The sequence below is a fragment of the Henckelia pumila genome, chromosome 2 (genome assembly GCF_033568475.1).
Source record: "Henckelia pumila isolate YLH828 chromosome 2, ASM3356847v2, whole genome shotgun sequence".
Lineage (NCBI taxonomy): Eukaryota > Viridiplantae > Streptophyta > Magnoliopsida > Lamiales > Gesneriaceae > Henckelia > Henckelia pumila.
In genome coordinates this window covers 143,301,867-143,328,737 of record NC_133121.1, presented here as the reverse complement: position 1 = coordinate 143,328,737, position 26,871 = coordinate 143,301,867, and the positions used below count along the sequence as shown (strand labels likewise).

The window sequence follows — 26,871 nt, the reverse complement described above, 5'->3', positions numbered from 1 at the left end:
AAATCACATCGAGTACTCTGACCAGAGATTTGTCACACTAATATCTCCTCAGATCGCATAGGATATCCACACTCGTAAGCGTGTGGTGAATCCTTGACAACAAAGCATCGACTCCTATATGTGTCGTAAGTGTACCCAATCCCGACACCTGATGGCCCTCATAGAGTCGGTAAATGATTCAAAGTACAGTACTAGCATATAAAGTCTCAATGATGTTTCAAGTAGTTAAGGACTAATGGTGTACAACCAAAATCGCAGACTTATCCACTCAATTAATAATAACCACTTGGAAAGTCCGAATAGGGTAGTTCGATCATTCATCATATGAATATCCATTTGCCTGCTTTGAACATCTCTATGTTCCATACCAATGAAACGTGGTACTTGGCATCGCAAATGCTACTCTCAATCTCGAGCGATCCTTATCTTTATTTGCGAACGGCTCAATTGACTAGGAACTATTTAGAATATACAGTGACTATAAGATGTGTTTCATGATAGTGATCTCTCTTTATTCACTATCTCATCTTACTTACACTATAGTATATTCAAGGTCTTTATCAATCACAATATAACATTATGAAGAAAGATAAAGAAAATGCCATTAATGAATGTAAATTATATTAAACAAAGATTGTTTACAATAAGAGACTCTCAAAGCCCTTAGCCATAACTTGGCTAGCGGGGCATCAACTCTTTCACCAAGTTCATGATCTTAATATGAATCAGAGTCAGATCCACTGTTATGTGTTGAACATATTTATGGGACCGCCCAATAATGTCTTGTAAACTTCATGCTGGGGTGGAGTTAGGTCCCCATGTCGTACCTGTGATTTTTAGGGTCGAGTCGAACTTAAAAAATTGATCTTTCAAATACTTTTTTCAGTTTTTTGAAAATTATTGAAGAGAGTCTTTCAATACTAAATATACATGTTATCATATACTTAATTAGGGAGAATTATATTTTTGCTTTAGTAATTTATATATTTTTTATTTTTGGTCATGTTAAAAATAAATTATTAATTTTAGTCCTGTAAGTTACATTTTTTTTCATTTTTGTCCTATTAACATTGAATTCGCATTTTTAGTCATGTAACTTACATGAGTAATCATTTTAAGTCCTGTTAACATTGATTTACATTTTTAGTCCTGTATTTGCATTTTTTTTCATTTTTAATCTTGTTAACACTGAATTTTCATTTTTTGTCCTGTAACTTCCATATATTTTTATTTTTAGTCATATTATCGATTAATTTACATTTTTAATTCTTTAAATTACATACTTTTTTTATATTTTTAATCATAACATATTATGACTTACATATTCTAAAACTTTTAAAATTTAAATGAAATAAATAAAAAACAATCAACTAAAAATTATTCAAAATATTTTTACACTAAATATCATCTTATAAAATACATAATATAAATAAAATTATTAATCTAATGTGAATCATGTTTTTTTTTCTGGTTTAGTTTGGATATATATAATATGAAATCGAACCATATAATTTTTTATTTTAAAATTTATATCTGAACTCCAAAATTTGATTTTCGGTTCGTTATTTTGTTTCTTGGGTTTGGATTTATGGTCTTTTTTGTTTTAACCAATTTGTCACATACAATTTTCGGCAGAAACTACAAATAAAAAAATGAAAATATTACAAATTACATGATCTAAAAATGAAAATTCACCTTTAATATGACTAAAAGTAAAAATAAAAATATACAGAATTTATAGGACAATAAAATAAAAATTCAGTGTTAATAGGACTTAAAATAAAAAAATGCAAGTTACATGACTAAAAATATAAATTCAGTGTTAACAGAACTTAAAATGAAAAAATCATGTAAGTTGCAGGACTAAAAATGCGAATTCAATGTTAATATGACCAAAAATAAAAAAAAAAAATGCAAGTTACAAGACAAAAATTGCAAATCTACTTTTAACAGGACCAAAAATGGAAAATGTGCAAATTACAGGACCAAAAATGTACTTCTCCCTACTTTAGATTAATGTCATCAAATAATAAAACTAAAATGTTATAAATAATCACTTAAATAATAATTTGTTATTTTTTCGGCAAAAGCATCAATTATTTGACAATATATAAATCCAAAAAAAAAAATGCATCAGTTGAAGAAATTTAATACATTATAACCTAAACATTTCATGTATAAAAAATATCACAAAACATTCCTTTAAAAACAAAAGAAAAATAAAAATAAGTAAAAATAAGATAAAATAAAATATATCATAAACAGTTTATGAAATCCAAAAATCTCGACAATGAAAGATAATGGTTAAAGTTTTGAAACCCGAGAGTCGTTTTCCATTAATTACGATCCAATGCCATTGGAAATTTAAATTTAAAGAGAAAGATGACGGATGAAGATGACAAACATGTGGTAATATTCTTATTGGCTTTTTTTAGCCAAGATCATAACAGTAAAGACAATTTTTTGGGACACATATAATAATAGTAGTAGTATTTTATTATGGTCCCTCCTTTGGACTCTTGACCTGTGCCTGAGGCGGTGGACTCACTCGCCTCATGTCAGATTCGGGCCTATAATAGTGTGGAGACTTCGGGTGCTAATCTCATTTTAAAGCAAAATTATTAATCAATATGATTCATTAAACATAATTAATTAAAATACATATTCAGTCTGAATACATAAATAAAAGAATTAAGAAAGAAATTTTTTTTAACAAGGGGCCTCGCTCGAGCGGCGGAAATCTTCCGCTCGAGCGAGCAAAGTTCTGCCCGAAACATTTAGGGGGCCTCGCTCGAGCGATCATAAATCTCCGCTCGAGCGAGAATTGTGCTGCTCAAAATGAAATTCTGCACTTTTGCTGTCCAAATCTATTCTCATGTATATTTCATCATTTAAAGCTCTTCAATCAATCCCAAACTAATATCAACTCAAAATTCTAAATAAAACATGAAGATCATAAAGTTTCAAAACATAATAATCTCATATATGATCTCAACATGTTTTCTAAACAAGAGTTTGACAGCAATACTAATTCTTAACCCGAGTCTTCACTTTTAATCTTTCAATCTCGAGTTATCCGAGTCATGTCTGGTTTTTCTTGCCCCAACCTAATTCAATGCACACATACAAACAAAGCAACAGTTGAATAACTCCGATGAGAATGAATCTCAATATGAACAACATATATATATATATATATATATATATATATATATATATATATATAAACATTTAAACATATGAAGTTCATTAAATTCATATCATAATAATATCCAATAACAACAACTAAATCATGCAAGCATAATTCAGTTCTTAATCTAAGCCATAGATATTCTTCTATAGCAATAATATAAATATAAATACAACTCATGCTGCATAACAAGAAGATTCTAACATCTTGAAATCAAATGATTCTAACATCGTGAAATCAATTATAAAAGACAAGTAATCTCTTGTCATATAAATCTTGAAGAACAATAGTATCCAACACATATAAACACAATCACATCTTGGATACAACACCATAACATGCTAGCATTTATAACAACATAATCTATCTAAGCCATCGAAATCTCTAGGCAAATGCATAAATGCAATGTATGCTGAAAAGTAAAGGGGTTCAAGTCATCTCTTCGAATATGAAGAATAGAATCGGTTATCTGGGATCCCGAAAAAAAATCTACAACATTCTGCCACCTACTTACCCGATCGTGGTAGCGTTGAATTTATTTTCCCGGATTTTAAACATCTATATCGAGTATTCTGGGTATAGGAGCTAAGGCTGCAACCTATGCCACTCCAATATAATGCCAAACGCCTGTAATACTCTAGGCACATCTGCCTTCAAAGCTCAAAGAAACTTGGCTCAAGATGAATGCAATAATGCAAATTAAGGATATCAAATCTGAATACTGAAAATATCTAAAGTCTTAGATATCATCTCAATATAAACAAATATTCAAATCATGAACATATAATTCGATAATCATCGAAACAACCAATAACATAATCATGCTTTCAACTAATCTCAAAAATCAATCAATTCAATTAATAGCACATAATCTTGCAAGTCTTTGATTTCAATGGAAACTCAAGAATCTAAATCTTTTCTTAAGTATTCTTTCCATTTCAATCTAAATCAATTCATATACTTCATAACAATTAATCACGCATGTATGTGATTTAAGAAAACTCGATTGTCACGAGGATCTCGAGTTATTCTTCCTTTCTTTTGTAATGTCTAAACATACCTTAGCCAATCTGTCACCAATTGCTCATTCCAATCTTACTCGTTCAAGCGTCCAGTTGCTCTACTTCTTCATTCAATTTCTTGCCTTTCGAACTCGTCGATTCGAGTTCGATACGATCAACTTCAAATCTGAAACGTATTGTTGAACAATGCAATATCATCAGCTTTCACTCTTATTTCAATTCATCCAAGCTCAACAATCTAACAACTTATCAAATGATCGGAATTCAAACCGGCGGCGTAACTGTTCGAATTCGATAATTCCAAACGCATTCTCATTATCATATCAATCATCTAAACTCATTTTCATATCAATTCCCACCAGTTATACACGAAATCAACAGCCCATAAATTCAGACTTTTTGAAAAGTATACTAAAATTCATAACAAATGCGAACGTTGTTCTTTTTTCGATCAGTCTTGGATATATAATTTATGCTAGCTCGCAAACATATATATATCCAATAATAATTAAATTTCATAATCCACTCCAAAATTAAAACATGAGAGAACTAAAAAAAAATTACTTTAAAACGTAGCTCTCGGAGCGGTGATCGCAAATATATGCTCGAATTTGAATTCTACCGGACGGATTGAATTTAATCGAAGTATAAAAGAGGTGAAAATGGTGTACATGAGGTTTTCTGGTTTTCCTCCATTTCTTGTTGCTGGTTCACGTGATTTGCTAGGAAATATATGTAAAATTTGATATATATCAGCATATTTGTGTTTTAGTCCCTGAACTTTGCCATAATTGCAAATTAGTCCTTGTCTATTTGCAATTTAGTCCTCGGCCCATCTTTTTAATTCAATTTCAATCCTTATTAATTTAAGACTATTGGAATTTAAATCTAAACTCCAAAAATTATCAAATTTAATATTCTCATATTAAAATTAAATAATCTCGGGTCTTACCTGAACAAATTTGCGAATATCAATTCAGTCTCTTCATTTCATAATCTTGGAATTTAAGTCTAAAATCCCGTAACTCATCAATTTAATATTTTAATCTTTTAATTTAAGAGTTCCGAAATTTAATTCTCAATATCCGTAAATTCTCAAATTAATTATTTTCAACTCGGGATTTAAAATCTAAAATTTCGTAAATTAATATCTGATTATTCTCGGGCCTTACAAATAGGTTCAACACCATAATCTTAACATATTTAAGAATTATTTAAAAATGTCTATCAATACATATGCATTTTCAAAAAATGTTCATATAATGATGCATATCATACAATAAATATCTGTATAATCATTTCCCTACTTTACTGAGGCTAAGCATGCAAAATAGCGTGTTTTTGTTGTGGAATTCTTGGGACACATAGCGGAAAGTACATTGATTATGTTTTTGTCAAAATTTGAATTTGAAATGATTGGGAACTTGTTTTTGAATACTAATAATATAATAATTATAATTATACCTAACTGGTCAAACTCTAATTTCAGCAACTGTGGTAGTAGTTGGGTGCATTAACACGAAAGTTACTCTGGCAACAACATTTTTTCCTCACACAACAAGTCACCTACCATAACACTTGCAATTGCATTCTAATTCTATGATTCTATACCATACACCGGAATAGAAATTTTCGATGCATTTTACATAAATTGAAAACAAACATGTGAGACTCATCGATAATTAATATTTTTTCGTTTTCATATAAGACATATACAAAAACACCAAAAGTGTTTACGACTTGACATAAAATTTCCTTAATATCGTAACTTATAAAGTTTAACATTAATATATTTTCTCAAAAAACTTTAATTGTCTCAAAAACAAAAGTTTTATTTTCATAAATACATCCCAATATAATAATTATCTTGATTTCTTCTAAAATAAATAAATAAATAAATTTGTTCCAAGTCTACACAATTATTTTTTATATATAAATATATACTATTTCAAATATCCCATTTATTTATTAATTATATCAATCACCGAATACAAGTTTACATCATCTCATCATTATTCATTACAATCAATTTATTCCTTTTCTAAAAACAGAACTAAAAGTCTAAAATACATTATTTGTTCACTAAATAATATATATTTGAAATGAATATTTACCAAACAGCAAAACTCAATATTTTCTTGACTCGAGTTTTAAAATATCTTGGGTTTACTCATATAAAAATATTATTTATAATATGATCCAAATTGACTCGTGTATTCTCAATTTGCATTGGATGACAGAAAAGAAATCTGGAGTGAGTTATTTATGTTCCAGGAATCAGGATTTACCCATACTTTATACACAGAAAATACATACTTGACGCTGCGCACTTTACAGAAGAAAAAACACAACCAATCAAAACTCACATCTCTTCACGTTCCGCTTCTCTATATCACTGTCTTTTCTTGTGGGCATCTGTGTACATGTTTGCTTCCTCCTTATTGTGTCCATGTTTCGGTAATCTTTGCGTTTCTTGTTCTGGAAAAAATGGCCAATCTTGATCTCGGTTTTCTCTTATAAAAATCAATTCTTGAACTCTTTCGAGCTTCTTGTAGAAGACTGAGACCACGAATTCATCTGGGCTCTGGTGATTTCGGGAGGAATCTGTTTCTCGCATGTGGTATGAAAGATTCAAACGAATGGCATATATATATTTATTTCAATTAAATTGTGGGTTAGAGGATTTTGAATCCTTAATAAGAAGATTTAAAATCTTGATGTTGTGGCTTTATTAGGTACTTTCTTTCGTCCATGGACCTGTTGTTTTCTTATTGTTGTTATCATTGGTTAATCTCGCATCGCTGTGACCATGTAAAAATTGTTTCTTTGTGCTTTGCATGTATTCCTTCAACTGAAAAATGCATTTCCTTTTCCATTTATTCCTTTCAGAATCTCGTTGCTGAAATTTCGTGCGTGATTTTCTGTAAAACTACTAGTTTCATCCCGCTTTATAGTCTCTGGTCACCCTCAATCAAAATACTTTACACTGTGATATGTTTGTCTTAGAATCGAATATTTGGTCCTCACTTATGTGACACTGCTAATGAGGTTCTCTATTTTCATGTGGATTACCAAAGATTCGTAGAATTTCTCCCAAACACTACCTTTTAGTCTGGGAGTCGTTCCCCTTGGATTAACTGTTGTTTTTCGATCTTCCATAAATTTTTATGATTTTGTAGTATAAAGTTTGTGATGATATGCTTGATTTTCTGCTTTCTGGATAACATTTTCTAAATGAACAAGTGTATCATCTGTGAAGGTTGTGGTAGGTCTAATGGTATACATTGCGTTCTCTTGTAATTTTGTTTACGAATTACTAATTTCTGCAGTATTTTACTTCAATGTTCTGGCAATTTTCCATCTCCATTTTCTTCTGCGAATACAAATCTTTTCATTGCTTAATGATCCCTGCTGCCATATCAAGGTTTTGACTTTATCCACAGAGAATGTATACGAAACTCTTGTTCTTGTTTTCTGAATGAAATTATCATGCACGTCCTTCTCTAATAAGTTTTTGGTTTTTTTAACAATGTCCTTGGCAGAAATTTCTAAGACTCAAGACATCTCGTGGTTTAAGAAAATGGGTAGGGGAAGGGCAAAGGGAAAGAAGCCATCAGTAACAAACCAAGAGGATGTTGTGAGTGGCGCGGAAGAAAAGATTCCAGCACAGAAGAGAAGAGGAAGACCACAAAAATCAGCTAGAGATGGGATAGAAGAAGATGACGAAGGTCTAAAAATCGAAGATGAAGATAGTGAGGACACATCTGTCAAAGAAACGAAAAGTAATACTGCTATGACATCAGATGGGAAAAAACGTAAAAGAAATGCTCAAGGGAAGGATAAAGTTTTCGACTTAGTGAAAGAGGGAAATGGCACGGCGGACTCGAATGAATCAAATGGCTTTCGTCAAACTGGGAATAGGCGAAAGAACAAGCCTCACCGAGCTGCTGAAGCAGTGGTTGAGTGCAACTGAACTGAGTATGTGATTAACTGCTGAAGTGGAACTTGTTCTTGTTGTGCAAATTGAGGGGAGACATTGGCTTCTCTTCTTGTGTGTTCTTGCTTTTTGCCACTTATTTTTAGACGCATGTAAGGGATTCATTTTGTTTCCAATAAATTTTTTAACTTCTGGTTATCTTGCTAGTTCCCTTGTTACATTTGAGACAGTGGCAGTCTCTAGGTGATTTGAGATCTGGTATTTGTTCATGATGATTATGATCATGTCAAGGGTTAATATTAGTTTGAATCTTACTGATTGAATTGCTACCGTTCACACCTTTAGGCACAGCTCGGTGCGGAAGATTATATATTGATTGATTAGTCATCTTTGTTCTGTCTAATGCTTGGCTCGAGTTCTACAAATGATCAGTGTCATGCACCATTATTTTATCCAAGTAAATTGATTTATCATCATCGTGTTAATGAATCTTTTATCGTTTCATCCACGAGTCAAACAATGTCTTACACAAAAACTTGTGATTTTTGTTTGCATAAAGACAAAAGTTTTCAAGTTGAAACTAGGCTTTCTTTTTCTTGAATTGCCCTGAGTTTACACATGTTAGATGCAATGCTTGAATCTGGGAAATTGCAATGAACTTCAAGCCAAGTTAACAAATTTTAGTTACCAAAATCGGGTTCATTGGATGTTCAGCCCCTATTTATTTTTGTGGGATTAGAAATAAAATTTTAGATGGTATAAGTAGGGATGTAAATGAGCCGAGCCGAGCCGTATCGGGCTCGGCTTGTTTGACAGAAATAAGGGCTCGAACTCGGCTCGAGCTCTATCCAAGCTTTTATCATAAGGCTCGGGCTCGGCTCGTTTAGTATATATAAAAGCTTGGGCTCGGCTCGGGCACGGCTCGTTTATTATATTAAACGAGCCTGGATCGAGTTCGGCTCGTTTTCAGGCTCGTTAGAGAGCTCGTTTTCAGGCTCGTTAGTGAGCTCGTTTTCAGGCTCGTTAGTGAGCTCGTTTTCGGGTTCGTTAAGTAAGGCTCGTTAGCTGGCTCGTTAAGAAAGCTTATGATCGTTAAGTGAGCTCGTTAAGCAGGCTTGTTAGCGAGCTGGCTTTCAGCTCGTTTTCTGGCTCGTCAGATATATAACAGAGCTCGAGTTTTTTTTTCGATTACAATTTTTCGATCAAATTGACTATAACTTGATTTATAAGCTTAGATCTAAAACTTCAACCTCCAACGCAGCCCAATTCAAAAAATCCACCAATTTTATTTATCAAAGTTTTCGATCATTATGAATTTACAACATCATTACTAACTGTTCAAGTCATGATATATCATGAAATCTACGAATTTATTATAGGTCAAATTCTAGATGCAAATTTCAACCACAATCATTCGACTGCTTTCAATATGTACAATGAGCCTCTAACTCATGTGGAATGGGGTCTCATTCGGGGTCAACCTTTTTTTTTTAAAGTTCAATGTGCACTATCATATGCTATATAGTACACAATTGTTTTCATCATTCCAAAAATTTCACCATACGATCAAATAATTAATAAACTCAAAATTCAAGTTTCGTTATTCTTTATATCTTTCAAATAAAATCTGAAGATCCCAACTAAAAATCTTAAACCCAAGCTTCGAGCACTTACCATTGAAAAAAATCAACACTGTCAATGATTATTTCACAAGTATATAAAACTTTATTGAGTGACTTAATTATTATAATATATATATTTTTAGATTTAAAAAATATATATTTATTTTAAAATGTTTTTTAAAAAACCACCACACTATTATTTTTTATAATGAGATATAAGCATTACTTGTGATACGATCTGCACGTATGTGAAATATTTTATTTAATTATATTATATAACTTTATTAAAATATTGTACATATATTGAGTTAACAAGTTTTATCTCAACAAATTTAATATAGTTAATTTCACAACTTCTTTTAACTAATTTTTTTTTAATATCATTATTTTTTTATTGTGTTTTTAAGAGAATTTTAATACAATGATTTTAAAGTTAAAATAAAAAATACAAATTGTGGCTATATCTTATATATTGTAAATTCATCTTTATTTCAACAAAGTATTATGTTCTAATCATGTCATTTGTATTAATATTAATATTTTTTATTTGTTCACTCAAACTCAAATTAGATAAAGTCACATAAATTAAATGAACATATTCGTGAGCCTTCGAAACGAGCCAAGCTTAAGCTGGAGCTTGCGAGCCTCCTAAACGAGCCGAGCTCGAGCCCATACTAGCGAGCCTCCTAAACGAGCCGAGCCTATTAACAAACATGTTTGCGAGCTCCGAGCCGAACATCCTTAAGCTCAAGCTCGGTTCGTGAAAATTGTCGAGCTCAAAATCAAGCTCGGGCTCGGCTCGATAAGCTTACTGAACGAACTTTCTACCGAGTCAAGCTCCCAATAGCTCGCGAACCGTTCGTTTCGTTTACATCCCTAAGTATAAAACAATGTAAGTCACAAACATACGAAAGATAAATATAAAGAACATGTTATGATGTATATATTGGGATACACGTTCGCTATGAAATTACAAAATCATCCTTGTAATATATCTATTTTTTAACTCAAATTACCGTGAAACAAGCTAGTGTATTTTTGTGTAGAAATGTAATCCTCTAAGCAAATAATCCAATGCGGCAACTAATCTGCTGCACGTGCTTCAAATCTTCGCCTAATAATTTTATAATCGATAAAAACGTAAAACAATGACGAATCTTGATTCTTAATTGTGTTTAAAATTAAACGTGATCATCATTGGTACTGTAAATTAAGTAATTTCATTTTCAGAACGAGCGCATAATATATAAGAGCAAATTTGGTGGCAGTGTTCAAGAAGAACTCAACAGAAGAAAGATTTCAGCAGACAATTGCATCTCCGCTCCTGTTCCATTCCATACACGCAGCCGTCTAATGGCGCAGCAGCCTCCGCACATCGCGATTATTGGGGCTGGCATCTTTGTTAGAAATACTTACATTCCCAGATTAGCGGAAATCTCCAACCTCTTCGTACTCCGAGCCATTTGGAGTCGCAGTGAGGCAGGCAACTCTTTTTTTTTTTTTTTTTAATCCTCATTTCTGTTTGATTTTCGATGTTGATGTGTTCTCTTCGATATCCTTATCCGGGTCTCTGGGAATTCAGTTCATATGTTCGTCCTTGGATTTACTAGGATCGACCTGTCTGAAGACTGAAGTTGTGGGATACGGGTTTTTATTCTCTTTGACAATTGATTTGTGGAGAATCCATGTGTTTTATGGTATCCAGTGATTTCCTTCTCGGAAGTAAACATTAATCATAACACAACAATATATCAAAGGACTCTCCACAAACAAGAATGTCTTTAATCGATACACAAATTCCACGGTATCATTAGCTAGATCCTGAATTGACTTAAAAGACAAACCGAACTGTTATAAAATAATTGCTATTCGAATTTCACTTGGATTAGTTCGATGTTGCGTGCCACTCCTTCGAATAACAAAGATAATATATCCAGATTCTGAATGGCATAGGAATAGATGATCTTGATAAGTTCGAGTTTTTGTGAATCCAGAAAAAGTGCACTGAAGTTTGAGGAAAAACTTACAATTTTATTGTTGAAAAATGTCTTCCTCATATAAAAATTGCTAAAACTTGAATTGGGTCTATCCATTTTGAACTGTCTAACATTTTCTTTTCTTCTCTTTCCTTGCTTTGAAAAGCTGATTACACGATCTTCAACTGTTTTTGTTTCATCTGTTGTTTAACATAAAATGCATGAGTAATCCACTAATCCTCAGTTAGTTTGTTCGTTTATCTTATCACATCAATAACTTATACATTGGGTTAATTGAGATTTGAGATAACTTGCTTTAACAGTGATTTAGTATTTTAGCAACCAGTTTAAGTTCCAAAAAGCAGTAAATTTTATGATTCTAGAGCTATAATAGAAAATTTAATATGAACAACTGTGAGTGCCTATGAAATTGGCCTTCTAATTAAAATTGAAAGGCTTGAAAACATTAAAAATAGTATGGTAAATAATGTATTTACCATCTTGCATGTCAAAAATGAAAAAAAATCATTGTTAAGAGAAATATCGAACATTTTTAGATGTTTATGGGGACAATTTGCACTTTCAAGGGGGAAAGACAAATTATATAGTTGGTGAGAAAAATACAAAAACTGCAGTACTTTGTTACTTTTATCAGTTTATGTGATAATAGAAGAACTAGGAAGTGAGGGTGCACTGGCTTGGCTGTTAGTTATCTTTCATCAATCTAAGCGCACAAAAGTAATGGAAACTTTTTTTAGTTATTGTGGTTATGAAGAGCAAATAAATTCACTTGGGAACATGTGTATGCAGGAGTCAGCCCAAGGTGCTGTTGAAATTGCTAAAAAGTCTTTCCCAAATGTGGAATGTAAATGGGGAGAGACAGGGCTCAGTGAGATCATTAATGATGCCTCAATCATTGGCGTGGCTGTGGTCCTTGCTGGGCAAACTCAGGTATCTCTCTCCATCTCATAATTGGCATCTGAAGTGGCATATTTCTTCCAGTTTCCTTATTTAGCTTTGTACAGGGAGGATAATACGTGTCATGATTTGTACGTCGTAGCTAACCTGAAGCGGCCTAGGGATGGCTGCATGGTCTCATGATATTGTGTCTAGGCACGACCCTGAATTTTGAATTTCTGAATTCGTGAAATTGTTCAGGAACAACCACTGTTCTAAAATATAGATGAGGAGGTGCACTTGTATAGTTGTATTCTTAAATTAAATAGCATGTGAAGTTGTAAATGTAGCCACTGAATAGTTGCACAATTTTCTCCCTGTTGTTAACTATAAAGACTGATGAATAAATACTGTTACATGTTTTCAATAATAAAATATCTAGCAACTGGATAGGAATCTCTCAAATCAGGCAAAGGAATACTTTTGGTTGCCAAACTAAAAATAAAAAAAAATGTCCTTCATGCAAACATTTACTACGCCAAAATCTCATGATGTTAAAAAAAATATCACGTTCCTCTTGTTTGTCTGGGTACAGTGAAGCTCATGTCATTATCTGAGAGCAGATGCTACTTTAATCTTGATGGTCGTGTGTTATCACAATATGTCACTTGGGAATCATTCTATGCAGGTGGATATGTCTCTGAGGTTGCTGAAGGCTGGAAAACATGTCCTGCAAGGTGACTAATTAGTAATTACCAATTATTTTCACTATTGAAAATTACATACACTTTTCACATGGTAAACTAACAATATAATATTTTATGCATATCATGGGTGCTTTGCATATTCTGGTTCTGAAGAGAAACCGGCTGCCGCTTGTAAGTGAGATGCTCTCCTCTTTTATGTGAAACTTTGATGGTTTAGGAACCTAACCATTTTATGTGTTTTTTTCTGGGATTAATATTTATCCATTTGTTTGACATCTTAAAATGTATGCAATTTTTCCCTCTAAAAATTTCGTTAATTTCTGGTTAAAAAAAAAAACATTGATTTCAAATGTTGCCAAAGGACAGAATGTTGAAAATCATCTCAGATTATTCAATCCCTATTGACAATTGAGTCGATCTAGAAGCTAATTTTCTATCTTGGATTTTTAAATAGGCTTGCAAGTGAAGTTGCTAAAAATATAATTTTCTTAGCAAATGGAAATATTTTTGAAAACTTCATCATCAGTGAACCCACTTCAGTGTAGAGGTTATTTTGATGCTTATACATTCTTGATGAAAATGCATTGAAAACGTAAATAGTACCAACAAGGATGTTTACTCTTATTTCTCTTGGAGGTTCTGCTTATGATGTGATTCAAGGATAGATTAAACGCAATACTACTTTTGGGTTAATTGATCGATCCATATCATTTAAGGATGCCTTTATGAACTAACAGAATTCTCATCTTCCCATAAAAAAAAGGCATAGTGCATTTAGAATATTAGTTATTCTGTTGCACTTAAAATGTCGAATGCATGTGCAACCTTTATTTTCATCTTCCGGTGGTATGTTGTTCTTTCAGGTTTTGTTTTAAATTTCTCATCTGAATTTGCTCTTTGTGATGTTCCTTTATCTTTAAATTCTAGAACTGCATTTTACAAGGTTGCTTCTGGTAACTTCTGTATCTGTGGCAATGTTGGTTATAAATGATGAATTTCAGAAATTATTGTGGAGTACTGGTTACTGTTGTATATTCAGCTGTTAGTGAGCTTGAAACAGCAATTTCCTGCTACAAATCTTTCAATGTTGCACCAATCTGGGCAATTGCTGAAAATTATCGTTTTGAACCTGCCTTTGTTGAGGTATATCTTCTACCTGTAGTATGTGCTCACTTGATATAATTGTTGTGGTTACTTCTTAAAACTAGGTGTGGATTTCACAGGGCAGAAAACTTCTTACTGAAGTTGGAGACATAATAAACGTCCACACCATCATTGAAGGTTCAATGAATATCTCAAATCCATATTTTTCAAGTTCTTGGAGACGCGGTTTTAACGTGAGTGTAACTTCATGTATTTCTTGAGCTTGTATCTGGTAGATACCTCTTACTGTTGATAAGTATTACCTGCTTGCAAATTGCAAGCCAACAATGCAAATGGATTTCAAATTCATTTTTATCTTTTTTTAACATGAATAAGCTATTTCGGTGCCTTGTCTGTGCTGATATGTGTAAACGGAAGGAATTATTTTCCTACATATTTCTTTTAGGTATCAAATTCCAATTCTATTTCTTAGCGGTTGTGGACAAGTTTTTGCATATTCTGTCAAGTCATATTTCTTTGTTCTGTAATCTATCAGCTAAATCTGTATATTTACTTATCTGAATTTCGTGTTCTGCAGGGGGGTTTCATTCTAGATATGGGTGTTCATTTCATTGCTGGATTAAGAATGGTCAGTTAAACCTTTACATGAACCTGAATTATATTTCTGTGATTCCTCAACTGTTGGGGAAAAAACAGCACAACTGAAATGTAAACAGTGCTGGGGTGTCGATTAATTGGAAAATATAAATTCTGTTGCTTGGATCTACTGCAGCGGTGCAGCTCAATCCTAACATTTTTTCAGATTTATTGAATAATCAATCTTACCAGAGTATAACTATTGGATCACAACTTGCTCTAGTTCGAAAAACGAAGTATATTTCTGAATATCACGTTCAAGTTGCAATTATATCGTTGATCTATTATTAACAATATTTGTACTGCCATCTATCTGGTTTCGATGATCTTTGTCTTGTATACGAGAAGCTTGTGGGGTGCGAGATAACTTCAGTGTCAGCTCTTACGTCTCATGTTGATGGGACTTTGCCTCCCCCAGATCATATCTCCTCAACAATGTAAGACTGTGATAATAAACTATTTATTAGAAATTTTATATTATTGGGCATTTGAAATATTATATATGCATTCTTCTTATTTGCATATCCCCTTTAGTCAGCTGGAGAATGGGAGTTCTGGTGTATTTGTGATGGTGGTGTCATCTAAATCTCCTAAGGTATGAATTACATGGTCAGAATGTCTAAATTTATCATGTCTCCATTTGTATACGTGAAACTGTTCATTTGAGGCCGTAAGTCTCCTGTAGCACTTTCAACATTTGCATTGTTCACTTGTACTTAGGTGCTCTGGCGAGTTGTGGGCTTGAAGGGAACTATACAAATTGAGCGCGGAGACATAGATGGGAAGCATGGCTACGCGGTAAATAATTATTATTTCTGTAATCTCCTCTTATCATTTCTAGGGTCTAAGAACTTTAGTTTTTTCTGGGTTATATTATTATCATAGGTTACGCTATTTACGGGAGATGGCGGAAACAAAAACTTGTTTTACCCGTTCAGTGGTGTGACTGATGAGCTTAAAACATTTTTGGCAGATACTTCACTTGCAACCCTGAAGGTATAGATCCCATAATAATCTTGAATTGAATAGTCAAAGCTCTTTTATGGCTCGATTGCCTCATTGGTGTTGTCTTCTTTTGTCCTTGTTAACAGAAGGATCAAAGTTATCAAGTTGAGCATCGCCTTTCTTTTCTCGAAGGTGCCCGAGACGTTGCTGTTTTGGAGGCAATGCTTGAATCTGGGAAGAGGCAAGGGGCTACTGTCCAAGTGAGAAAGTTTTAGCATCTTCTCTTCAGGTTCAACTATACGTGTTTGCAAGACGTACTCAAACACGCTATTAGAAGAATTTCTCTCGGAGAGTATATCATGGCATATACTTCCCTACAATACTTACTGTTAAAACTATCTAACACTCGTGTTCCAACCACCTTTACACACGAGTTATATTTTGCAGTTTAAGTTGGTATCTTTACATAAAATTTATAAGCATTCCATTTCTCCTTTCTTTTCCCCTGCCTTCCATTTTCACTATGTTTAGCTTATTTCTTGATGAAATTTATACGATTTATAGGGATTTCCTTGTTTTTGCGTTTTAAGATTTTGGTACTTTCACTCTTTTATCTTTGGATAATCATATGACTATGTCAAAGAAGGGAGAAGGTAAGGAAGTGCCTTTATTTCATGAGAGACAATCACTGCACCCTCTGAAACTGAGAGGAACTCAAGAAAACGATGGTCACATGTATGTGAGATCGTGTCACGAGCTGACACTTGATCTCCGGTTGGGTTTATAGAAGTTCTTTTTATGCAACACATTTATAAGCTCATTGTCACAAATTTGATCACTGAGCTTCAGCTCATGAATCCTAGCTCGGCAGCTAGGAATCGAGCCGTCTTGTCGGGCTCTTGAGTCAGTGTGGTTTATCTGGCACCTTATTCTAGTGAATTGGAGTGTAGGTTAGCCCAAAATATCATCATATTACTTGAAAATTTTACTATATATTCCCTAAAACGTGACTTCGCCCAATACCATAACTCAAATTTTAATTTCAATCTCACTATCATGAATTTCTATTTTAATGGCCAACCACACCTAACACCATTTCTTTCTCATTAATCCTATGAACTGTCAATGGAAAGTGACATTCAGAAATTAGAGATGGGATCAACATTTCTTGGGTGAGCAATTATTGAGGATTCAATACAACATACACTCTATTGATCGATTTGAGTAGTTGGTTTTGGACCCATGATAGCTCCTCCCTCTTGCATACAAAGCATGGACCAATTGAAAAATTCCAGCTGCAATGATAGTATTAGCCGATGTTTTCGTTACACTTTTTTCTACGTACTAATCTGTCGTGTCTTCCTATAAGAAAGTGCAGATTGGAAGAATAAATGACAGTGTTGATCTCGCTGTTATATGCATGAACGCATCGCGTTCGAGTCGAGCTTTTGAAACATTTCGATTTCATACGCAAAATAAAACATTTAGATCGATATTGTATAGGGTGTTTCAGGGAATCAAGAAATGATCCAAAGAACATGAACAAAAATGAGTATTTCCCCAACATATTGGAAATGCACGCAATGGCTCTTGAAATACCACTAGAATTCAGAAACCATTTTCAAGAAAATGAAATTTTACACCAAATAATTCATAAAAACAATTTTTTTAAAAAAGTTGAGAAACAGTCAAATTGAATCAATCAACCATGGTGATAGCAGATAGAGATAATTTTGCCTTGAAACAAACAAAATCTACGTACAGAAAAAAGTAGAATCAGTAGGCTTAATTCTTTTTGGATCACTGCATATTGCAAGAATCTGTGTACATATCATTTCAGTGCCTCGAACTTTTTTTACACAAAAAAGTTTTACTGGCTTTTCCAGTTTAGTTGCAGCAACTCACCGTTCCTCTCCATTAATTTGAATGCTCCCCACCCCCACCTGCCACGCAAAAAACAAAAATACAAAACACACATTTCACGCACTCCCTTTGATGGGCATCACACTTCCATGTTTTCAGACAAAAAGTAAGAACACCGTTGTTATTTTCTTGTCTTTATTTCAGCTCCTTGCTTGCATGGATGGAACAGTAGATCAAGATTTAAGAGTTTTTGTGCCAGATTTAAATGCTGAAGTAATCATTTGATGGATTTATGCCACTTTATGATTCGAGAAGTGTTCATTTAATGTCACCGTGGAGCTTGGGGAATTTGTTCTTTCTTGATTGTTTCTTGCAGTATTTACCATATTGTTGTTTCTGTCCATTTTTATGATTTCTGTTCTCTATTTCTCTGCCATGAATGGGACTTTGAGGTACAAATGGTGTTATTTTTTTGTTCTGGTTACATTAACGTTTCTTCTTTTTGCTGGATTTTCTTCTGGTGGACTAGTTATGTGAAGGTGCTGTGTGTTCTTGGTTGAAAACTCTGAAAAAAATTCTAAAGCTCTTTCTTAGCTTCCTGTTATTAATCAGAAATGTTTCGGTCAGCCGAGTTTCCTCGTTCTTTATCTTGAAATTCTTCGGTTAAAGAATCCATTTTTCAGCGTCCTAAGACGATTCACAGATATTAGTTGTATTTTACCAGTTGGATTATGTGATCCTGTTCAAATCTCCATTCTTTCTTTTTAATCAATCCATGGAGAGGCTGAATCTTGTAACCGAACTTATGCAGATGAGTGAAGAAGCCCAAGTCATCGGTTCGCGTTAGAGAAGTGATACCAAGAACTGGCAGCTCCGAAGTTTTTGAGACCAGTAGACTGATAATATTCAAAGATAATCCAAGAAGATGATGAGGGGTCCGGTACCCGAAGAGTTCGCTCTGAAGCAGACAGCTCCCAAAATAGCTGGCTCAGGGGTGATCACTGGTGGTGATAAGGTTATCTGTGCATATGACCTCGTTGAGCAGATGGAATATCTCTACGTTCGGGTTGTAAAAGCTAAAGAATTACCTGCAAAGGATGTTAACGGTTCTTGCGATCCATATGTAGAAGTAAAGCTTGGTAACTACAAGGGAATCACAAAGCATTTTAAAAAAAAGACTAATCCGCAGTGGAATCTTGTTTTTGCCTTCTCCCAGGACCAGCTCCAAGCTTCATCTGTTGAAGTGGTTGTGAAGGATAAGGATTTTGTGGTGGATGATTTTATCGGTAGAGTCACCTTTGATCTTGCTGACATCCCACGACGTGTTCCGCCTGATAGTCCCTTGGCACCACAATGGTACAAGCTCGAAGAAAAGAGAGGTGAAAAGCTCAGAAAGGGGGAAATAATGCTAGCTCTTTGGAAAGGTACTCAGGCGGACGAGGTGTTTCCTGATGCATGGCATTCCGATGCAGCAGCAGTGGGCAGTGACGGAGTTTCAAAGATTCGGGGTAAAGTGTACCTTTCTCCAAGACTTTGGTATCTCAGAGTTAATGTGATCCAATGCCAAGATTTGCGGCCAAGTGACAGGAGTAGGCCTCCTGAAGTTTTTGTGAAGGTTAATCTTGGAAACCAGGCTCTTAAAACTAGAATATCTCCATTGAGGAGTGTGAATCCATCTTGGAATGAGGATTTAGTTTTAGTAGCTGCGGAGCCATTTGAGGAGCCACTCATCTTGACCGTGGAGGATCGAGTAGCGCCCAACAAAGACGAAATCTTGGGCAAGTGCATGATTCTGCTGAACGCCATCCCTAAACGACCCGACAACAAGCCAGTATCAGCTAAGTGGCATAATCTTGAGAAGCATATAACTATTGAGGGAGAGAAGAAGGATACTAAGTTTGCTAGCAAGATTCACTTGAGGCTTAGCTTGGATGGTGGGTACCATGTGTTGGATGAGTCCACTTATTACAGCAGCGATTACAGACCAAGTTCGAAAATCCTCTGGAAATCGAGTATTGGCCTTCTCGAGCTAGGAATCATAAGCGCCACAGGTCTGTCACTGATGAAATCTAACGACGAAAGAGGAACCACGGATGCTTACTGTGTGGCTAAATACGGTCCTAAATGGGTACGAACAAGGACAATCATCGACAGCGTTTCGCCTAAATGGAATGAGCAGTACACATGGGAGGTATTCGATCCTTGTACTGTGATCACGATCGGGGTATTCGACAACGGTCTCTTACAAGGAGGAAGAGATGCCAGCATAGGAAAAGTTAGGATAAGGCTATCGACCCTGGAAACAGAACGTGTTTACACCCATTCATACCCTCTACTCGTGCTGAAACCGGGCGGCGTTAAAAAGATGGGGGAAGTTCAGTTGGCTGTGAGATTCTCCTGCACATCATATCTCAATATGCTAAACAAGTACACTCAGCCATTACTCCCAAAAATGCACTACATCCATCCATTATCAGTCTTCCAGCTGGACATATTACGGTTCCAGGCGATCCAAATAGTCTCCGCCAGGCTGGGAAGAGCCGAACCGCCGTTGAAAAAGGAGGTGATCGAGTACATGCTAGACGTGGGATCGCATATATGGAGCGTGCGAAAGGCGAAAGCAAACTTCATGAGGATAATGAATGTGATGGGAGGATTGGTTTCTATTGTGAAATGGTTTGATCAGATAAGCCATTGGAAAAATCCATTAACCACCATTCTAATACACATACTCCTTGTGATACTAATCTTCTTCCCTGAACTGGTCTTCCCAACTTTGTTCCTCTACCTCTTCTTCATCGGCATATGGCGATACAGGCGGAAGCCGAGGCATCCTCCCCACATGGACATACGCCTCTCCCACGCGGACGCGGTGGGCCACGACGAGCTAGACGAAGAATTCGACACGTTCCCCACGTCCAGATCATCCGACGTCGTGCGTAGTAGATACGACCGGCTGCGGAGCATCGGCGGGCGGATTCAGACGGTGATGGGGGACTTGGCCATGCAGGGGGAGAGATTCGAGGCGCTGCTGAACTGGAGGGATCCTAGAGCATCAGCATTGTTCGTGGCCTTTTGCTTGGTTGCCGCCGTTGCGCTTTACGTTACGCCATTGCAGATAGCGGCGTTGGTGGCGGGTTTCTATATGTTGAGACATCCTAAGCTGAGGAGTAAGGTTCCGCCATTTTCGACTAATTTCTTTAAGAGGTTGTCTGCAAGATCAGATTGCATGCTGTAATTTATTTTTATTATTATTTTTTTATAAAGCTTTTCATGGCGCGCAGTATTATTATTATTATTATTATTATTATTATTATTATTATTATTATTATTATATATACATATATACATTGCGATTAGCGTGTAATAATTTATTACAAGTTTTCTTTTTTTCCTCTTGTATTTGCATGTAATTATGATTTTTGAGTAAGGATAATTTCGGCAATACATTAATTTGACCATACAGTTTTTTTAATGTGTGTAACTATTATTAAAGGGTAAAGATGTAAGAATATTTCAAAAAGTGATGATTTTATAAAAGATAACTTTCAGGCCAGTATCATTTACAAATTTTTAAAAATATTTCAAATGGATTATTAAATTTATTATTTTAGGAAAAATAATTTTTTTGCCTATTAAATTGTATATTTTTTTGTTTTAATCCATTAATTTTTCAAACTTTAGTTTTGATATATTGACTTTTAATTTCAATTATTTTAATCCAAATGTTGATATGACACTAGAAACAGGGGCGGCCTTTATGGAGGGCGAGTTGGGCGATCGCCCAAACAAACATAATTTAGTCACCTGTCTCTTTAATTCAATCCATGCTATGTTTGTCAAATTTAATTTTCATCACCAATTTTTCTTAGCGTGCACCTCTCACATGCAAGTAATTATTTTATCTGATCTTATTCTATTTATGCATTTTCAATTATGTCTAATTTTAAATTAAACTGAGAGAATTTATAATAAAATTGTGGCCTAAAAAGAATCTTTTTCAAGATTAAATTATTAAAATTTTATTGAGTACCACAATGAGTCAAGAAATATTAAATGATTTGATGATTATTTGAGGATATTTCATGTGACAGTATAATTAATGACTTTGCTTTTATAAAAATTACAAGTAGGGTGCATTTTATATATATTTTTTAAAAAATAATTTATAGTAAGAAATGATGTAAAACATTATTTTTATTAACTAGCTTTATAATTATATATTAATGTTTACTTTGATTATGATATTAAATTATTATTATATATATATATTTATATATATATATATATATATATATTTGAGTTTTCAAGTTAATGAGATAAAGCTCATATTTTTTTATTGCCCTGGGCTTTGTTTTTCTCAGGACCGGCCTTGACCAGAAAATTTCGACGTGACATCGAAAAATGATGATGTGGCACCAAAAAATGTTGACATGTCAAACTACCACGCATCAATTGGACCAAAATAACTGAAAATTAAAAGTTAGTGTATTAGAACCAAATTTTGAAAAGTTAATGGATCAAAACCGAAAAATGGATAAGTTAATGGCTAAAAAAAATCATTTTCCCATTATTTTATGTAGCCTTACGTTTCTAAGAACCTCTATTTCAAAACATTTGAAGTACTCTTATTTTTCTGCCTTTTTATTGTAAATAGAGTAAAATAATTTTAAGATATCACTGTGATATTTTAATTGTTTTTATACAAAATAATTCTCACTCCATTTACTGGTATTTAATAAATACGTACTTAGGAAGAAAACCATTCCAATCATAGTATTTTGCAGACCATGTACACCAATTTACCCAGCGTGCTTGGTCTAATGGTAAGCATAAGATTTCAAGATACAAATGGTCTTAAGTTTTTTTTTTTTGTTTTTTTTTTCTGAGCCACCAAATGGTCTTAAGTTAGATTTTCATTTATGTGGGTTTTGGCAGATAGAAATCTCTCCTAATGTGGAAAAAAAATGCTTAATATCTACCAGAGTTTTACACAAAATAAACTTGATTTAAAATTTTTAATGTAAAACATGATATGTACATTCATATTAAATATATAGTAAAATCTTTCAAAAATTAATTTCACGTATTTTTATCGTTTCAAATGTGTTGGATAGAGTTGAAATGCTTTTAAAAGTGTTTGATTAAGTCAAAATAAGTGTTTTTTTAAAAAAAAAACTTATATTTATAGTTTTTCAAATGTTTTTTTTAAACTCGGCTTTAAAAAAATATTTTCAATCTATTTATCCAAACACAAAATTATTACAACTTTTATTTAAAAAAGTACTTTAAAAATAACTTAAAAAAATAATTTTTAAAGTAAAATGCTTATGTATCCAAACTGACCCTTAAGTGGTAATTGTGAGAGTTTTTTGAAAGTACTTATTGACTTTTCTTTCATGAAATTTTGAAATTTTTTAAAGGAAAAATTGAATAGTGATTCCTACCTTAATAGTTTGATTTACTAAACAATATATTTTCATAATTATGAATAATCTTGTGTAAGACAGTCTCACATCTCTCACTAATTTATATTTTGACTCATATCTATCATAAAAAGTGAAAGCAATACATTTTGTAGGTCAGATATCTAGCAAAAATAGATCGTGAGACCCGTATAAAGGAGATTTTGTGTGGCACATTTTGGTCAAAATCTGTTAATATGGGGCAAATTTGAAGAGAAATAAATATTAAATTTCTGAATTCGGAAAGGCCAAAATTGGTAGAGTCAAACTCAAACTCATCAAATCGCCTCCAGATAAGGCTAACTTTTTTCCTTTGTTTTTTTACCTTATTTTATTTATATTTATTATTAAAGGTGCTCAAATTTTTGCACTAAAATTGCAATTACCTGTCTCCTGCCGCCGTACATGCTCTTCTCCCTAGAGTGTTTCACCTTGCTGGCGGAAATTCCTTTTTCAATTTTTGAATTCCATTTGCTTCGTTTTCATCGTGATCTGATTTTTAATTTATTGAATTACCCAAATTCACAAGGGTATGTGTTTTCCCGGCGGTGATCAATAATTTTTTTTAATGGCTGTGATGGAAGATATGGAAGTTGATATCAGGTTTGATTTGTATGAGTTTTTTTTAGTTATTATTATTGTTTTCTATCGATTTTCTTTTTCTTTTCTTTTTTTTTAATAAAAAAAATCTTTTCTTGTTGGAAATGTTGTTGGATGATGGAGGGTTTTGTTAATTTGTGTTCGCCATGGGAGGAATTTGAAACTTGTTTATTTGTTTGGAAGTGAAATTTCTGGTTTGGTTTTGATGAGCTTATAAAATTTCATATCATTTTCGCTTGTCTCAATTCCGGAGTCGATTAACGGGTTGATCATATCATTGAGATAGAGATGATTGTGTTGTTGATTGCTTTGGCTGAATAGAACATTGATTTTTTTTTTTACTGATTTGTGGATTCTTTATTCAAACTACGTTTCTCTCGGAAATTTTGTGATGAAATAATTGTATGTAATTTTGCTTGGAATTGAGCGTGATATGGACTTTACATTGTTCGTGCATTTGTTGAAGAAGGTGTTTTCAAGTGAGTTATATATGGGGGAAGATTTCATTATTTGCTCTTGATTTTCATTGATGAATCTGATTGGAACCCGTGTATGCGATAGTTTGGATATTGACATCGATGATGTGAGAGATGCTGATGACATGGAAGAGAAAGATGTTAGCGATGAGGAGATTGAGGAAGAAGAATTGGAGAAACGGATGTGGAAGGATCGCATCAAGCTCAATAGGATCCATGAAAGGCAGAAGCTTTCAAAACAGCAAGCTTCAGAGAAGCAGAAGGAGAAGTCCTCAACGGATCAGGCACGCAGGAAGAAGATGGCACGAGCCCAAGATGGCATTTTGAAGTACATGTTGAAGCTCATGGAAGTCTGCAAGGTTCGTGGATTCGTGTATGGAATTATTCCTGAGCAGGGTAAGCCGGTCAGCGGTGCATCAGATAATATACGAGCTTGGTGGAAGGAAAAGGTGAAGTTCGATAAAAATGGCCCTGCAGCCATCTGTAAGTACGAGGCTGAGTGCCTTTTCAGACGGAACGAAGGTGGATATCAAAATGGGAATCCACAGATGGTTCTTCAAGATCTTCAAGATGCGACATTAGGATCACTTTTATCGTCCTTGATGCAGCATTGTGATCCACCTCAGCGGAAGTATCCACTCGAGAAGGGCATCCCACCTCCTTGGTGGCCAGCAGGGAATGAGGAATGGTGGATGAGATTGGGATTACCGAAGGGTCAGGCACCACTGTATAAGAAGCCTCATGATTTGAAAAAGATGTGGAAAGTTGGGGTTCTAACGGCTGTTATAAAGCATATGTCGCCTGATATTGCAAGGATTAGGACTCTGATTAGGCGGTCAAAGTGTTTACAGGATAAGATGACTGCTAAAGAGAGCTTAATATGGTTAGGAGTTTTGAGCAGGGAGGAGTCCTTAATTCGGCAACCTAGCAGTGATAATGGTTTGTCTAGCGTTAGCGACACACCTTCCAAAACTCGAAGAAATAAGAAGAGACATTTGGTGGACAGTGATAGTGATTATGATGTTGATCGTGTAGATGATGAGCTGGGATCCATATCATCTAAAGATGTTGGGAAAAATGAATCTGCAGATATTGAACCTTCTCCAGTTCGTGTGACACCTGATCCAGTCAAAGCGAAAGGAAATTTAGCGGAACGCCCACAGAAAAGACAACGGCCTAAATTAAGAAGTCGTGCTAATCAACTGGCAACACCATCTCTCAGCAAACATTTGGCTGAGGATCAGGAAGATGTGGTAATGAGCGTAAACCACCATGGCGTACAGATTTCTAAATACCTGATGAATGAAGGCCAGATAGCAAATGATGGAATAGCAGCCACAAGGCGTCAGGAGAAAAATGCTCAGGGCCAGTCATGCTTAGTGGAATCTGATGCCGACTTTTTCTGCTCGCTTCCTTCTTCAAATGATATTCCCACAAGCGTGTCCTCAGTTAATGAACCCATGCTTTTTACAGCAGCTCCGAGTGCTGACCTAGTACGTCATGGGTCTCATAACATTCAACTGACCAAAGATTCTAGATCCCATAGCAGGCAAGAAGTTACTATTTTGCCAGAAAAAGGTCTTAATTCTGCCTTGATCCAACAATTTCAAGGTCCAGGGTTGCATCATGGACCCCAAAATCCTTTATGGCAATCTAGACCTCAAGATTCAACATTGCATCAGAGTTTCTTGCATAACCCACCAACTGATGTCGGATCAAGTCATAAGGGACGTCTGCCTGAGTCAGCTTTCACTAAGGTGCAATACGGTCCGGTGGATATGAGCTTCCCTTTATCAGTGCTGCCATCCAGAAATGGTAAAGAAATTTCATTCCCAAGTTTGTCTAAAGATGCAGTACCACATGAGCCAGATAGGCCTGTTGACCCACAGTTTACTTCTGGTCTCAATAACTTGCCTTCTGACGACGCAAGATATAGCCCATTCGGTCTTCCCTTTGATGGCACCAGTTCACTAGATACAATGGACTTTGACTTTTCTTTTGATGATGATGCGGCATCTAGCACCAACTTTGCTGAATTGATGGAGTACTTCGCTTCTTAAGCTTCAAACCCATGCATCACCTTGTAGACATGGTTATGCTCTATATTTTCGCTTGCCCAGGGAAGAGTTTTCTGGCTCAAGCGTACGCATTCTTGTGCTCAGCCGAATGAATTGCTGGTTTGCCATTTCGTGGATGTTTCCTTACTGTAAACAATGAATATAATTTTATGCTGTATTCTTTTTCCTAGGCTTCTAAGGTGATACTTTAGTAAAACATAATCATGTCGCCATATTTTGCCTTAACTTTTGTGATTTCTGAGAATTCTTATTGTGGCAAGTAAAACGGATCTATTTGCTGGATTAGCAAAAGTGTAAAAGCTGTAGTTTTTGTTAATATCAAGACACAACTGAGTGAAGCATTTTTCTTCATT

At 34.4% G+C, this 26,871-nt stretch overlaps 4 protein-coding genes and 1 long non-coding RNA gene across 7 annotated transcripts; 4 read left to right on the top strand and 1 right to left on the bottom strand.

Annotated features, from left to right (window-relative positions):
• Nucleotides 1-2,802: 2,802 nt before the first annotated feature.
• On the bottom strand, nucleotides 2,803-4,915 carry LOC140877900 (uncharacterized). Its single transcript, XR_012149309.1, has 3 exons — nucleotides 4,777-4,915; nucleotides 4,251-4,378; nucleotides 2,803-3,107 (listed from the first exon to the last, which is right to left on the bottom strand). It is a non-coding gene; the product is annotated as an uncharacterized lncRNA (long non-coding RNA).
• A 1,608-nt stretch (nucleotides 4,916-6,523) lies between these two features.
• Nucleotides 6,524-8,450, top strand: LOC140884472 (uncharacterized). Its single transcript, XM_073291246.1, has 2 exons — nucleotides 6,524-6,832; nucleotides 7,755-8,450. Exon 2 carries the CDS (start codon nucleotides 7,793-7,795, stop codon nucleotides 8,183-8,185), a length of 393 nt encoding a protein of 130 aa, XP_073147347.1. The 5' UTR covers nucleotides 6,524-6,832; nucleotides 7,755-7,792; the 3' UTR covers nucleotides 8,186-8,450.
• Nucleotides 8,451-10,966: 2,516 nt separating this feature from the next.
• LOC140882941 (dehydrogenase FPY6) lies at nucleotides 10,967-16,538 on the top strand. The gene is made up of 12 exons (XM_073289204.1): nucleotides 10,967-11,250; nucleotides 12,558-12,698; nucleotides 13,333-13,381; nucleotides 13,505-13,522; nucleotides 14,391-14,494; nucleotides 14,575-14,688; nucleotides 15,033-15,083; nucleotides 15,440-15,528; nucleotides 15,626-15,686; nucleotides 15,812-15,889; nucleotides 15,977-16,087; nucleotides 16,183-16,538. Exons 1-12 carry the CDS (start codon nucleotides 11,125-11,127, stop codon nucleotides 16,309-16,311), a joined length of 1,071 nt encoding a protein of 356 aa, XP_073145305.1. The 5' UTR covers nucleotides 10,967-11,124; the 3' UTR covers nucleotides 16,312-16,538.
• A 647-nt stretch (nucleotides 16,539-17,185) lies between these two features.
• On the top strand, nucleotides 17,186-21,171 carry LOC140880651 (FT-interacting protein 3-like). 3 transcript variants are annotated; one of them, XM_073285273.1, is made up of 2 exons: nucleotides 17,186-18,065; nucleotides 18,711-21,171. In XM_073285273.1, exon 2 carries the CDS (start codon nucleotides 18,825-18,827, stop codon nucleotides 21,135-21,137), a length of 2,313 nt encoding a protein of 770 aa, XP_073141374.1. In that variant the 5' UTR covers nucleotides 17,186-18,065; nucleotides 18,711-18,824; the 3' UTR covers nucleotides 21,138-21,171. The 3 variants fall into 3 exon arrangements, with proteins under 3 accessions (XP_073141374.1, XP_073141375.1, XP_073141373.1); XM_073285274.1 differs by lacking the exon at nucleotides 17,186-18,065 and adding an exon at nucleotides 18,084-18,172; XM_073285272.1 differs by lacking the exon at nucleotides 17,186-18,065 and adding an exon at nucleotides 18,113-18,351.
• Nucleotides 21,172-23,712: 2,541 nt separating this feature from the next.
• On the top strand, nucleotides 23,713-26,869 carry LOC140881336 (ETHYLENE INSENSITIVE 3-like 3 protein). Its single transcript, XM_073286554.1, has 2 exons — nucleotides 23,713-23,967; nucleotides 24,526-26,869. The coding sequence occupies exons 1-2, from the start codon at nucleotides 23,933-23,935 to the stop codon at nucleotides 26,498-26,500; spliced, it is 2,010 nt and encodes a 669-aa protein (XP_073142655.1). The 5' UTR covers nucleotides 23,713-23,932; the 3' UTR covers nucleotides 26,501-26,869.
• Nucleotides 26,870-26,871: the final 2 nt, after the last annotated feature.

Excerpts from the sequence above, each read along its gene's own strand:
- LOC140880651 (XM_073285273.1), top strand. The coding sequence starts at position 18,825 with ATGATGAGGGGTCCGGTACCCGAAGAGTTCGCTCTGAAGCAGACAGCT.
- LOC140884472 (XM_073291246.1), top strand. The coding sequence starts at position 7,793 with ATGGGTAGGGGAAGGGCAAAGGGAAAGAAGCCATCAGTAACAAACCAA.
- LOC140882941 (XM_073289204.1), top strand. The coding sequence starts at position 11,125 with ATGGCGCAGCAGCCTCCGCACATCGCGATTATTGGGGCTGGCATCTTT. Across the intron at positions 11,251-12,557 it reads CCATTTGGAGTCGCAGTGAG|GAGTCAGCCCAAGGTGCTGT; the intron begins GCAGGCAACTCT and ends ATGTGTATGCAG. Across the intron at positions 15,084-15,439 it reads TCATTGCTGGATTAAGAATG|CTTGTGGGGTGCGAGATAAC; the intron begins GTCAGTTAAACC and ends GTATACGAGAAG.
- LOC140881336 (XM_073286554.1), top strand. The coding sequence starts at position 23,933 with ATGGCTGTGATGGAAGATATGGAAGTTGATATCAG. Across the intron at positions 23,968-24,525 it reads GATATGGAAGTTGATATCAG|TTTGGATATTGACATCGATG; the intron begins GTTTGATTTGTA and ends TGTATGCGATAG.